The 14676-nt window shown below is 30.0% G+C and overlaps 1 protein-coding gene across 2 annotated transcripts; it reads right to left on the bottom strand.

The window, feature by feature from the left end:
- LOC129307386 (transcription repressor OFP12-like) lies at nt 1-1813 on the bottom strand. Of its 2 annotated transcripts, none has more exons than XM_054948325.1 (2): nt 890-1813; nt 1-29 (listed from the first exon to the last, which is right to left on the bottom strand). In XM_054948325.1, exons 1-2 carry the CDS (start codon nt 1470-1472, stop codon nt 7-9), a joined length of 606 nt encoding a protein of 201 aa, XP_054804300.1. In that variant the 5' UTR covers nt 1473-1813; the 3' UTR covers nt 1-6. The 2 variants fall into 2 exon arrangements, with proteins under 2 accessions (XP_054804300.1, XP_054804299.1); XM_054948324.1 differs by lacking the exon at nt 1-29 and adding an exon at nt 40-276.
- Nucleotides 1814-14676: the final 12863 nt, after the last annotated feature.

Raw genomic sequence — 14676 nt, 5'->3', positions numbered from 1 at the left:
GCTGATTTAACTCCTTCCACATGCTGCCACTGTATTCACAGGAAATTCAAGTAACAAAGGCAATTTTCAGTGACTGAATCTTTTAGGACGGAAGAGAAAAAAGGACACACTTGACTGAATCTTGTGCATGGCTTAGACCCACTCATCCGATTATATTAAATAGAATAAAAGGAGACAAATTTGAGATTCCCCGATTCTGTCTACGTCTGCCAGTGATTATATTATTGTTCTGTATCTGGCTTTTTGCTAGCTATCCATTGTCTCGATGCAACGATTCTGAGCATTCAAAAGCAGAGTAAGTGATAGGCTTGTTCTTGTCTGTTCATAATTTCACTACCGTCTACAAACTAAATAAATAAACCCAGCCAATTAATAGAAGCCTATTCTGAAAGCTTTACATTTTTAATGAAGAATCTGAGGATTTTAATAATCACAAGTCAAGATCTTGAGAAGAAACCAGAGTCGCACCCAGAATTTCCTATCTTCAGCCATGTAGATAATAGCAACACCGATGAAAGTTTTGACATGCTCATTTTAATCAGTTCATAATTAAATCACTTATAAAACAATTCAAGCTTGCCTTTACTTTCTACGGATAAGAAGGTGAGAATTATCACAAGCGATCAACCGAGATATAGGAGTAACCCAGCCTCAAATTGAAAGCCTGACCAGAACAGAAGGAGTTTAAGAAAAAGAAAATGGAAGTGAAGGAGCACAAGAGTTTGAGATGACAACAACGGATGGATGGGGGCGAGGGGACCAATTTTGAGGTTCCCCACATGAAAAATAACGGGAAGCAGATTGGACAATCATTATCTGGCACCCACGTTCCATTTTCATTAATTTCAGTAGACATGTATGAACAATAATCTAATCTAACATCCCTCACCGCCGGCGGCCGCCTCCTGCGGCGGAAACGTGAGGGTGACAAGAAGATCTGCAAAAGCGCCCACGATGAACTTGTGGGTGGTCCGTGGATTCAGAGCGAGATAGCAAAGGAGAAGCTCCTGTAACATTTCCCATTTGGACTTGACATCCATCAGCTCGGGACGCGCCTCCACCATCTCCTGCATAGATCGTCGGAAGTCCATATAAGGGTCAGGCGAGTACGTCGGCACGGCCACGCTGTTTGTGAAGAGCTTGTTGGTATGGGGGCTTTCAGGGGCTGATGGCGATGACGGCAATTGGATGATAGAGTTGGAGCGACCAGGAGACGAGAAGAAGAATCGTTCGGAGGCAAAAGCGGTGGCCAAGTCAGCGGGTTCGGCTTCGGGCTCGTAAGGGTCAAAGGTGTGATCGTAGAGCGAATTGAAGTTCTTTACCAAAATCGAGGACGAGGACGACGAGGAGGGGTGGTCATCTGGGGATGACCCTGAGTTAAGGCTGGTGGAATTCGGAGGAGATTCAGGTGAAAATGGTCGCATCATCTTTGAGAAACACAGGTTGAGCTTACTTCCAACTATGCCTCGCATTTTGTCACTCTTTTTCTCGATGCACCCCCAAGACAACAAGGCTGTCTCTTCATATATACCCGCGATGTGGAAATAATAACTGGTTCTTAATCAAACTTCTGGCGTCGTGTTTCATTTAAGCAACGAACGAGAGATGTGAAGAGAAAAATCGGCCAGTCGTGATTTTTGTAACGTTGATCGACTAGACAATGTGTGTAACGCCCCGCGACTTTGACTGCTGTCAATTAAATACTCAACGAGAGGAGTCCCGTGGGCCCACATCTGCGACTTTGAGGTTAGAAACATAGGCAGGGTAAAAAGAGTAAAACCCTAGTAGTGGTTGGTTTCCCTGTTTCGGGTGCAAGCAAGTTGCACATGGGAACTGCGAAGGGGCATCAGACAAGAAGCAAAGCACAAAACCCTTCAGCTGCAACATTCACTGTGAATCTGAAGCAATCGATCGCTAGCCATATACACACACCAATATAAATCATCCATGAAAAGAATTTTAAAAAAAGAAAAGTAAAGAAAAGGGATTCCAAAGTACTATGAGACAATTTTACAATGGACCGGCATTGTTCATCATCGGTCCACTCCATGCATTCATACACCACACAATCTCTTTACACCGGAAAGAGATTCGTCATATGGCTGCTGTTTCATCATCATTCATACATGATATGTCTGTAAGGACTTGTCCTGTGTTGTTGGGTCCCCATTCCAGTTCTATCTTCGTAATTTTAAATTCACGCATTCATATATATTATAAGTTTAAGCAGGTGGTTTTATACACATCGCATCCCATCGTTATCTGTGACATCTATTATCTATCGTTTAAATAATTGTTAGCCCGTTCATGTTCCTGCGATTATTATTGGCTGAGCTAGCTCGAGTACTTCCCTTCAATTCCGTATCGCACAAGACTGATCTCCACCTCTGTCTTCTATTATCAACGTACTATGCACTCACCGTGTTTCCGCCGGACTCGAAACACCAAAAAACTACAGCTGCTTATTGACAAAGGAAAAGAAATTAAGGTCCAAGAAAGCACCAATTGCTTTTGTTGGTTTGATTTTTAGAACATTTGGTCCAGTCACCAGCTGAGATTTTTACTCCATGGAGTGGAGGGCCCTCGTTGTTTGACATACCCAAAATCCAAAAACAACTTGACGTGCAAAGAAAAGGATTTGGAGCACAGAAGAGAGAAGGGTACGCGGAGAAAAATATAGTAAATAAAAAGAGGACAATCGGGTGCGGTTAAGAGGTACAAGGATGGTCCAACCAACCTCGCTACCATCCCAAGCATCGACCACATGGTTTGGGTGTGCGTGTTTCGGTTCATATTTAAGGCCAATGAAATGGACGAGCCGTTTTGCTTCCCTCTGCGTCCAAAACCTTTTTCGATACATAGTTGGGTAATTACTATAAACCATCATTTCAATGCGAGCCATAAATGTAGCATATTCCGAGTTTACCAGTCTTCTTTTCTACCATATCATTTCGTGCAGGAAATCATCGAACATTCATATTTTCCGATATGTGTAGATATCCTCGATTTCTTTTGTGTGGGAGAGTTGGTGGGATGGTGTTTTCAAGAGTCAAGACAGTTGTGCATTGTCGCTGTCTATGGAGGAGAAAGATCAGATGATTGTGTGCCAAACCAGAGCATTTGACAGATCAAGAAAAGTGGGTTTGTGAGAGAGATCAACATCTGCTGAGCCACGGCATATCTTTCCATTCAAGTTTTCTGCACATCCATCTGTCATTTTACAGTGATCTGCTTCCCTGCTTTGTCAATTCTTATTTAATTTCAATATCCCTGCTACTTCTCCCCAAATATTTTCGCGCCGAGATTGCGTGTGTTTGCATCAGATTGCAATCATCTCCAGCATATTTTAACACTTCGATTAACTATATAGCAGACTCATACACTTGTAAGGGAATATGTATGTATATGAATTAAAGTTTTCTGCACATCCAGTGGCGGAGCCGCGTTGGGGTGCCTCGCTTTGGGGAAAATTGCAAGTGGACAATGTAAAATTTACAACTTTACACTTTTTATTTTAATATTTTACTATCTTTGAATTAAATAAAAAATAGTTAAATTTAAAAACTTATTAAATATATAGTATTTTAATAATTTAAATAAAATATGAAGAGTATATTTATACTAAAAAACTATATGAATTTATTCAATACAATTTTTTAAAAAAATAATAATAAATTTATTTATGTTATTATAATTTTAATTCTAATATAATTATTATTATTTTTTAAAAAGTAATACTTTTTTATTAAATTAATCCACAGTCAGATCCTGATCCCATCACTGTGCACATCCATCTGTCACATACTCTGATATTTTTCAAACATAAACAAAACAACCCAACAGGAGGTTTCACATGATATGATGATGATGTGATATGATGGAACAGATTAAGAAAGCCCGCTGATGGGATAGATGTTTATTTGGTGGGAGGTCCAGCGTGATTTGGCTTATCAGCATCATATATAATTATGGATGATGCCAATTGGTCTCCCACAAAAAACTTGCCCATTTAGTTTGGCTTCAACTCTTTGGATTTGAGCACAGCATGTTAATTTTATGCATGTGATTCCTGCACGTACGCCATAGTTGTTGGATCAACAGGCATAAACTGTGTAAACAGGGTGAGAAGGAAGCAGCATGGACACGTAACATATTTGCTGCAAACTGCCACTACCTCCAGACCTGTTTATGAGAAATGCTTGATAGTAATAATAGGTTCAGGACTAGTAATTCAGATGAGAGGCCATCGTTAACCTCCCCCATTTCTCACATGCCTCTCTATGGGACTTGCTTCCTTAAATGGCTTCAATTTAGATGATAACCACGGCACATTTGTATAAATAATCCATATATCGATATTTAAATAATTAAAAAAACAGTTTTTCGGGCTCTATTATCAGATTCGTTGGGAAGATATGGGCTCCTAAAGCCCAAAAAGAATATTGTTGAACCTGTAGAAGTTTTTGGGCCTGTAATCATGTCCAATTTAGCAAAGTACAGGGGTTTGAATTTGATAACTTTCGGCGTGCACCCTTGACCAAGCAAAACAGGAAGCCTGTCCCCCCCCCCCCCGGGGTCTTTCCCCCACTTTTTCCATGTCGCTGATTCGAAGCAAAGCATCGGTTTCACAGATTTTTTCCAAATTGAGAATGATGTATTCAAACAATTAAAAGCGTCGTCACAGAGAAGAATAAAGCACATTTAAACCTGGTTTATACATGTCATCATTATGATGGCCCCAACCCCATCCCATACCACACTCCACTTCTGTATTACGGTTTCCTTTCTTTCTTTCTTTTTTTCGGCCAAACTTTTGTATTACAGTTTCGAGTCAGCGAATGATGATGATTTTGATATTTGATCTTGAAGGCCATGATAGGGTTACAATTGTACCTTATATTAATATTAACTAAGTGTTTTATAATTATAGGGCTTAAAAAAACTTATCTTTTATACTGCACGTTACAAACAAAAGATTGCTATAAAAAAACCAGACCATCATTTATTTCAATTTCATATCTATAAGCAGCTTATAACAAATCATATAGTTTACGTATCCAACATGGCTTGTTCTTTAAATTCACATATTTTACTGATATACGCCTCTGATTTTTATTACACCAGCTTCATGTCTTATATAAATTATGGATAAACAAGCCAATATCTCAAATTTGTATTTTTTTTTCCCTCTATAAAAAGTTTCTCTAACTTATCCGTTCAATTTTTTTATAGCTAGCAATACACCCGTCCGAATGCAGGGATATTCTTGATTTCTACATGAACTAATATTAAATAAAAATTTAAATATTATGCAATATATATAATCATTAAATAGTGAATTTAGTACAAATATATTTTATGATTGGGATATTAAAACTTATTAATTGTCAATAACAGACATTGGTTCTAGTAAAATAGGTTATATTATTACTTAAGCATGGGGTCTTAAGTTTAGATTTATATGAATGCGTAAAATGTGTTTGTGAGAGTTATCCCTAATTAGTTCAACAATGAATCTAATCTAATCTAATAGTCATATAAAAAAATTGTCAACTGCATTTACCATCATATAATCTATTTATAGTACAACATATAAACACACTAAAATGTATCTCCCATTATTCCTTTTTTTTTCCTTTTTAAGTATAATACCGACTTTATTTATATAATACCTACTTGATATAAGTAGGAGTCTGGATAGTACGAAATGGGATTATAACAACCATATCCCACATCCAATCGTGAAAAAGGATAAGAACTAATTTTTTATCTCATCCCTTCCATTCAGGATCAAGACAAGATAGAAAAATCCCATAAAAAAGGTCATAGTCAAATTTAAAGATATAATAAAAACACTCTAAACATTGTTAATTTGTTTTGCAATGCATATAATTTCTGTTAACTCATCTCACAAATCAACAAGCTTTTTAATCAACTAAATTGACAATGTTCCATGTGTTTCATCATTCATGCCATCTATATATTTCAATTTAATGTCATATGGGGTACTAAAGTTTATACATCATTATTAATCAAGAGTAAGCATCCTAGTTTAGAGCTAACAATATAGGTTGAGCTCATCAACTAATCAAAAAGTGGCAGGTTTGGGTTGGGTAAATGGAGGCTCTATTAGAAGTGGGTCGTTTTCAACTTTCTACAGCTAATTTGTCAATTTGTGGGTAAGCTCGTTTTTCTTTCTTTATATTTTTTGTTTAAAATTTTAATTTACTCATTCGAGTCTTCCCTTCTCCGATCACTTCTTCCAAAATTCTTAAAATCTAATACCTTATCCCTCTCCCCTATTATAGATTTGTGTTTTATAAATAATCAGTGTTTTTTTTTAATGCAATTCATTGTTTTTTAAGTTATAAGAATTAGGAGAAAACCGTTGTTAATTAAAACTTTGAATAAAATACACATTTTATTCTTTTTTTTAATATGATATCATTTTTCAAGTCATTATCATAATAAGTCTCCTCAACATTATCTCCCCCACCCTGATTGGTAACTTTATTTAAAAATTTCACATTTTTCAAGTTAAAAATAAACAAAGTAATTTTATTAAATATAGTTAATGTAAAAGGTATTTTTTTATTTAGAAAATATTTTGTTAATATTTGCATAATTAATTTACAAATAAAAAGCAGATTCCACTCATTTAACAAAATTGGATAAAAAAAAGTAAAGAAACAAAAAAAAAAAGGGTAGCTAGAATTGGGTGAAAAATTTTCAACCCTTGACTTGTCACAAACCAATCTACAATCCATAAGTTGGTCCATTTTTTCAACTCTATCCTTTTTTCATTCAATGTTGGGATATCCCATCCCTTCCTGATTTTTACACAAATTAATATTAAATAAATATCAATATATTGTATAATATTCTAATATATGTGTAATCCTTAAATAGTAAATTTTGCACAAATATATCATACAATTAGGATGAAAATTTGGATTTTGAGGATAGTTTCCTAACACAATTTCTAATGCAAAATCAAAATTAAACACCAAGGTTAGTAGTTGAGTGGATGATAGGTGTGATAATGGGATAAATCAAAACAGCCTTATCTTATGTCCCATCACCAAAAAAAAAAGAATTTTGAATTTTCATCATATATTTTATCACTCTCATCTCAAAAAGTCATCTCATCTTTTTTGGGATTAGAACAGGAGAAGATGAGACCAAAAAATCTCATAAAAAATTATCATTGTCATTTTGAAGACATAGTGAAAATATTCAAGGTATGGTTAATTTGTTTTGTAGTGAATATGATTTTTGTTAACTCGTTTCCTATATCAAAAAAAAAATTTATTAAATGAAGTTGAAGTTTATACATCACTATTAATTAATTGAAGACTCCCTCTTTCCTATTTTTCATATAGCCCACCATTAATAAAAATTTAATTTTATTTCTATTTTCCTTGAAAAGTTGTCTTCTCTTCTTAATACTCTAAATAGTAGTAAAAATCACATCAATATTTTAAAGGGGCAAACATACATGTTTAAAAATCCCAATATATTCTATACCTCTATTTTTATACTCAACCGATGTAAAATTATATAAATTTTTATAAAATTGATATATTTTTAAAATAACTAAACATATATTTAAAATTAATTATGAATATTTGATTAAAGGGTTAATATACAATTTGGACCTTGAACTATAGGTCCAGAAGCAATTTCAATCCTAAACTTTAAAAAGTGCATTATGAACCCTTCACAATTAAAATTGAGGCAATTTCACTCATACTGTTAACTCGCAACAAATGTCTGTCAAATTTACTTAAAAAAATTATACTTTAAACCTCAATTTAATAGACGTTTGTTAAAAATTAACTATAGGGACAAAATTGTCCCAACTTTAATTGTATAGGGTTCAAAATGCACTTTTTTAAAATTTAAAATTCAAATCACTACTGGCCTACAATTCAGTATTCAAATTACATATTAACCTTTTTATATTTTAAAAATACACCATAATCAATAATCATTCAACAGTAACAGACAAAGTGTATTTTACACATTATATCAATTTTAAAAAAGATTTTGTTGAATAAGTGTGTAAGTTTTTTTTGTTTGAATTGATTGATGAAATGAACATTTACAAAACAAAACTAAATGCTTTTATAATAAATAAAGAGATAGAGAAAAAAAATGTGTGAAGATTAATCTATTCTATATTTTTTTTAATAAAGAATGGTAATATTTTTTTTACTGACATTATTATGAGATTCCATTACACCAAAGAACAAATCGAAAAAAAATATAAAAGTGTGCTTGTAATGAAAGATTATGTTATACTCCTATTGTTATCAGCCTATCAAAACCCCACCTAGCAAGCATAAAAATAGTCAACTTGATACCATCTCATTTATACCTACAATAATCTCCACCAAAAATTGATTTACTCATTATTACAATTTACAATCTACCTTTATCCTAAATTACAAGATAATTTTGGAGTAGATTTGGCATCCCAGACTATAAGGCATTTTGACAAAAATAAGATTTCATTGATTATATTTTTTTAATATTATCCTTATCATATATTCTCTCTTTAATATTCTTTAACAAAATGAGTATTAAATGACAAAAAATTTTAAAAGTTTATATTTTTATTTTGAAAAAATAATATTATAAAGTGTATTTAATAAACTTTATTAATATGTGTAATTTTATTTTAAAATATCTTATAATTTAAGATAGAGGGAGTATAATCATGGAAGGATCATAGGTCTTTTATTATCAAATATTTTTAAGTAATTATTAAAACTCGCAAAGATGTATGATTTCATACACATACTTGGAGCTATTTAACAAATGGATCAAGATAGATTAAAATTATAAACAAAAACAATATGCATTAAATAAATGAGAATAATGTTATTTCTAGCTAAAGAAACATCCATTGTTTAAAAAAGGAGCAATTGAACCATGCACAATTTTTTTAAAAAAAGCATCAACATAGATTAGTGTTCTAAAAAAAAGTGTATATATTAATGGATAAGAGCCCGTATAGAGATTGATTTGAACTTAAAATAAAATATTGCAATCAAAATTGGTTAGATTAAAACCAACCTTGCAAAATATGAAGGATGTCACTTCCTACATAATGCGAGTAATTTATAATTATAACATGATAAAGTGAATGCACAACAATATACATGCTCAGGACCTTAAGCTCCATATCACCCTCTTTTGCTATTTTCCATCTTTATCCAACTCCATAATTTCACCCGAACCATATATTTTTCTAATGACATGTGAAAATAAAACATTATGTGTTCAATCACAATACTTATAGAATCTAAGTAACTAAAAACAAAATAGCTAAAAATATGAAAGAGGAAAACTATCAAGCATTTATGGTTGGTCTTATGATCACCCACATCAGTGAGTGTAATCAAGTGGAGAGAAATCCATGAATATATGGAATAATTATAATCATGAGTGCTATCACCAATGAAAAAATACTTATTACTGTACCAGAGTTAATGTGAAATTTGCAATAACACATCTTTGTATGTTTTTTATTTAAGACACATTGATTTAGAAATTCCTCTAATTGATTTAGCAATTTTTTCAAGAATAAATATCCACATTCAAAACATAGTTGACATTGTTACAACAATGTTGATTCTTTAATTTAATGTTGACTGATTTAGGCATTGCAATTTTTTTTTGTATTTTTATTTTTCAAATTTATTTCCATCCAATTTAATTGTTGATTTTGTGTTTTTTATAGCATAAGTAATTAATTTGCTTTTATATGATTTTCTTACATGTTATTTTTGTATAATGTAATGTTTTGTTTTTAATAACACGAGTCATTAAAAAGTAAATATTTCTACATGCCCCTGAAGTCATGTGTATATTTTGTGTGAATGATTTCTTTAAAAGCTACCAAATCAATCATTTTTTTAAATGGACAACTTAATACTTGAATAAATATAATTGCATATAGTTCAATACCAATTTAAAATCTAAATATATTTTTGTATATATTATGTATACTTGTTTTGTACAAAAAGTATTAATTACATATTTAAAAACAAAGTTTCTCATATATAAAAATATATATAAAAATACATAACTTTGGTCAAAAAATGCACAAATAAAATACTTATTATTTGAAAATAAGATTTGATGGGATCAACATTTGGATGTTTAAATTTGATATTAATAACATCCCAACATAAATTATTTTTTAAATGCATGGATAATCAAATCTGATTTGATAAGGAGAGTTAAGGTAATAGATTACAATGCAAAAAAAAAAAACTTGATAAATTGTCCACATGCCATAATAGAAGTAAAATAGAGAATTGCAAGTTTGTGTAGCCCTATATGATTCGATGTCTTGTCCAACACCAAATTGAGAGTTAACATATACCTTACCTTCCTTCAATTAAGATGGACACTTTTAAAGGAAAGCTCTCTCCATGATAGCATGAATATGATCACCTTAAAATGGTCACGTATATACATTAACTAATTCTCAAAATATAACAAAAAACAAACAAAACAACAATAAGGAATGGAGAAATAGAAATAAAAAAGAAGTTGCATCAAATAATTATAATCTGAATTCTAATCCTCCAATCATTCTTAAATGAGCCATCAATTTACAATTCATAATTTCATTTTTTAAGTTTAGTAGATTATCAAAAACTATATTGAAAATAATCCCAGAGTAGTGTACAACACCAATTAGAAAAAGAATCTCACCAACAATCATATTCATTATATCCTCCACATCTAACCAATTAATTATTATTTAAACATAAACAACCACAAAGGTCAAGGCTAGGAGAACCACTACTTAGCAACGGTGAATTTAACAATCCACTGAAATGAACTAAAACGTGCAACTAGAGTTACGAGACATAAAAAAAGATGCATCATGATAATAGTAAGAAATAACTGAAATTTGGATATCTTTTCAAGAGGTGAAAACGATAGAAATCAAAGAAGAAAGATGATTATTTAGATTTATTTATCTCAAATTCACCTGGCAACACATCATTGTCAATATGCAAAACACCTAAATTCTAATTCTCTAATTTTGTTTGCATATATAAAAAAGACACAACATGATAATAGTACGAGACAGCTAAAATTAGATATATTTCTAGAATTGATAGAGATCGGATAAGAAGAGATGATTTGGATTTATCTTTCTTGAATCCATCTTGTAACCCATCATTGTCCACATGTGAACTACTCAAATTCTAATCATCTAATAAGTTTAGAATGGGTTGATAGCATTGACAACATCAAATCACGGTCATAATCTGCAGCACGTTGTAGTATGGTTAATTCTCCATAAATAATGAATTTAAATCAAAACATGAATAGAGAAGTAGAAATAAAAAAAGAAGTTGCAAGATATGAATGCACATAAGTAAGTTGAATGAGATCAAAACTGATTTAAGTTTTAATTGGTAAGATTAGGATAGTGGATAATTGACTTAAATAGAGGCTCAATGTGGATACCAACTACTGAGATGGAAGGAATTCAACACTAAAAAAATCAAAAAAATGTTGTCCATATTCAGCATTAAATTAGAGAATTAGCATTATTATACCAGGTTAGCTATGCTTTGAATATGGATACTTATTTTGAAAAAGCTACAAAATCAACCAAATTATTTTTGAGGTAATGTGAAAATTGCAATAATCCATCTTTTCATGCTACTTATTATTTAAGACATGCTAATTTAGAAATCCTATTATTAATTTGATAGTTTTTTAAGACTAAATATCCATATTTAAAACACAATTAACGTGAATGTAATAATATTAATTATCTAATTTAATGTCAATTTATTTAGATTGTGCAAATATTTTTTGTATTTTATTTTTTAAATTCATGTTTATAAGATTAACTCTTGATTTTGTGCGGTTTTTTTTTTATGACATGAGAAGTTAATTTGTTTTTATATGCTTTTTTTGCATGTTTTTTTTATATAATGTGATTTTGTGTTTCGAATACATTATACTTATTCTTTAAAAAACTATAAATTAAAGTATTCATGAGTTAATGTGAAACTTGCAATAGGGCATTTTGTATGTTGCTTATTTAAGATTCATTAATTTAAAAATTACCTGATTGATTTGATAGTTTTTTAAAAATAAATATCCACATTCAAATACAGTGGACATTACTACAATAATATTAATTTTTTATTTAATGTTGATTGATTTAGGTATTGCAAATATTAGTTTTGTGTGTTTTATTTTTAATTCATTTCTATCTAATTTAATTGCCAATTGTTTTATAACACAAGCAATTAATATTTTTTAAATGCTTGTTTAACTTTTTTTTATAGTGTAATTTTTGTGTACTGAAACATAATTCCTTTCATTCCTAAATTTCACGCAGAAAAAAAATTTCAATGGATTAATTTTGGCCAAAAAAGAAATTCAAATGGATTGATTGCACAATTTCAATTAATGAATTTATTGCATGATTTTAGTTTCCTAAAAAAAATTATATATGTCGCCAACTTATTTGCTTCAAATGTTAATAATATACTCTCTCCATTTAAAAATATAATATATTTTTGAGGAGTTAGATGTTCTAAAATGTTAGATATTTTTTAGTTTTTAAGGTGTAATCATTGTATTTTTTTTAAAATTTTTCATTAATGAATGACTTTTAATTTAGTATAGAGTATTTAATAGGGATAAATATAAAAATATAAAATTATTTTGAAACAGATCATTACTTTATTGAGGATGAGATTTAATTAAAAATGCAAATCAAAAAAATGTTGTCCAATATTTCAGCATTAAATTAGAGAATTAGCATTATTATACCAAGGTTAGCTATGCTTTGAATATGGATACTTATTTTGAAAAAGCTACAAAATCACCAAATTATTATGTTTGAGGTAATGTGAAATTTGCAATAATCCATCTTTCATGCTACTTTATTATTTAAGACATGCTAATTTAGAAATCCTATTATTGATTTGTTAGTTTTTTAAGAATATATCCATATTTAAAACACAATTAACGTGAATGTAATAATATTAATTATCTAATTTAATGTCAATTTTTTTAGATTGTGCAAATATTTTTTGTATTTTATTTTTTAAATTCATGTTCATAAAGATTAACTCTGATTTTGTGCGGTTTTTTTTTTATGACATGAGAAGTTAATTTGTTTTTATATGTTTTTTTGCATGTTTTTTTATATAATGTGATTTTGTGTTTCGAATACATATACTTATTCTTTAAAAAAACTATAAATTAAAGTATTCATGAGTTAATGTGAAACTTGCAATAGGGCATATTTGTATGTTGCTTATTTAAGATTCATTAATTTAAAAATTACTCTGATTGATTTGATAGTTTTTTAAAAATAAATATCCACATTCAAAATACAGTGGACATTACTACAATAATATTAATTTTTTAATTTAATGTTGATTGATTTAGGTATTGCAAATATTATTTTTGTGTTTTTTATTTTTAAATTCATTTCTATCTAATTTAATTGCCAATTTTTTATAACACAAGCAATTAATATTTTTTTAATGCTTGTTTAACTTTTTTTTATAGTGTAATTTTGTGTACTGAAACATAATTTCCTTTCAATTCCTAAATTTCACGCAGAGAAAAAATTTCAATGGATTAATTTTGGCCAAAAAAAGAAATTCAATGGATTGATTGATTGCACAATTTCAATTAATGAATTTATTGCATGATTTTAGTTTCCTAAAAAAAATTATATATGTCGCCAACTTATTTGCTTCAAAATGTTAATAATACTCTCTCTCCATTTAAAAATATAATATATTTTTTGAGGAGTTAGATGTTCTAAAATGTTAGATATTTTTAGTCTTTTAAGGTGTAATCATTGTTATTTTTTTAAAACTTTTTCTATTAATGAATGACTTTATATATTATAGAGTATTTAATAGGGATAAATATAAAAATATAAAATTATTTTGAAAACAGATAATTACTTTATTGAGGATGAGATTTAATTAAAAATGTCTTATATTTTTATAAACGAAGAAAATATAGTTATTTTCATAAATGAATTCATTGTATGATATCAATTTTCATAATACCATGACAAATAATCAAATCAGGAAATTAATTGATTGTATATATAAATATTTTATTTTATTGAAAAATTGTTAGCCGGATGTCCATGTCAGGAGAGAAAGGTGGAGCTAAAGTGACTTGCTAATATGCTTGAGAGTCACCACACACACACACAGCCATCCATTCACCTGTTTTTTTACATTGGCTTGTTCGGTACAACCATAATAATCCTTGAATACAAAGCAAAAAAATGAGAGTTAATTACTACAAATCAAATTTCGTAACCTTTATTTAATGAGAAGGTGAAAAAAAACCTTTTATTCAATAAAAAATTGAGTGATCCAATGAAAAATTCAATTTCAGTTCAAGAAAATAAACTGAACAATAATTTCAGGACTTCTTAACAATTCAAGAAAAATAAAAGCATCTCCAATCAAATAACAAAATATGTAAGTAGTTTAATTTAATTAAAAATATTTACCCGCCCGTTGCTGAGGACTAGGAGGAGGCCAGGAAGGAAAGGGCGGAAAATGCCATTTTTGTAAATAGAGTTAAAAAAAGGCCCACTTACCTAAAGTATGGAGGAGCACGGAGTTGCTGAGAGCAATAAAA

This window comes from Prosopis cineraria, unplaced genomic scaffold (assembly GCF_029017545.1).
Source record: "Prosopis cineraria cultivar Desert tree isolate PC_DT_omini unplaced genomic scaffold, ASM2901754v1 PC3, whole genome shotgun sequence".
Taxonomy (NCBI): Eukaryota; Viridiplantae; Streptophyta; class Magnoliopsida; order Fabales; family Fabaceae; genus Prosopis; species Prosopis cineraria.
This window is presented reverse-complemented; position numbering and strand designations above follow the sequence as displayed.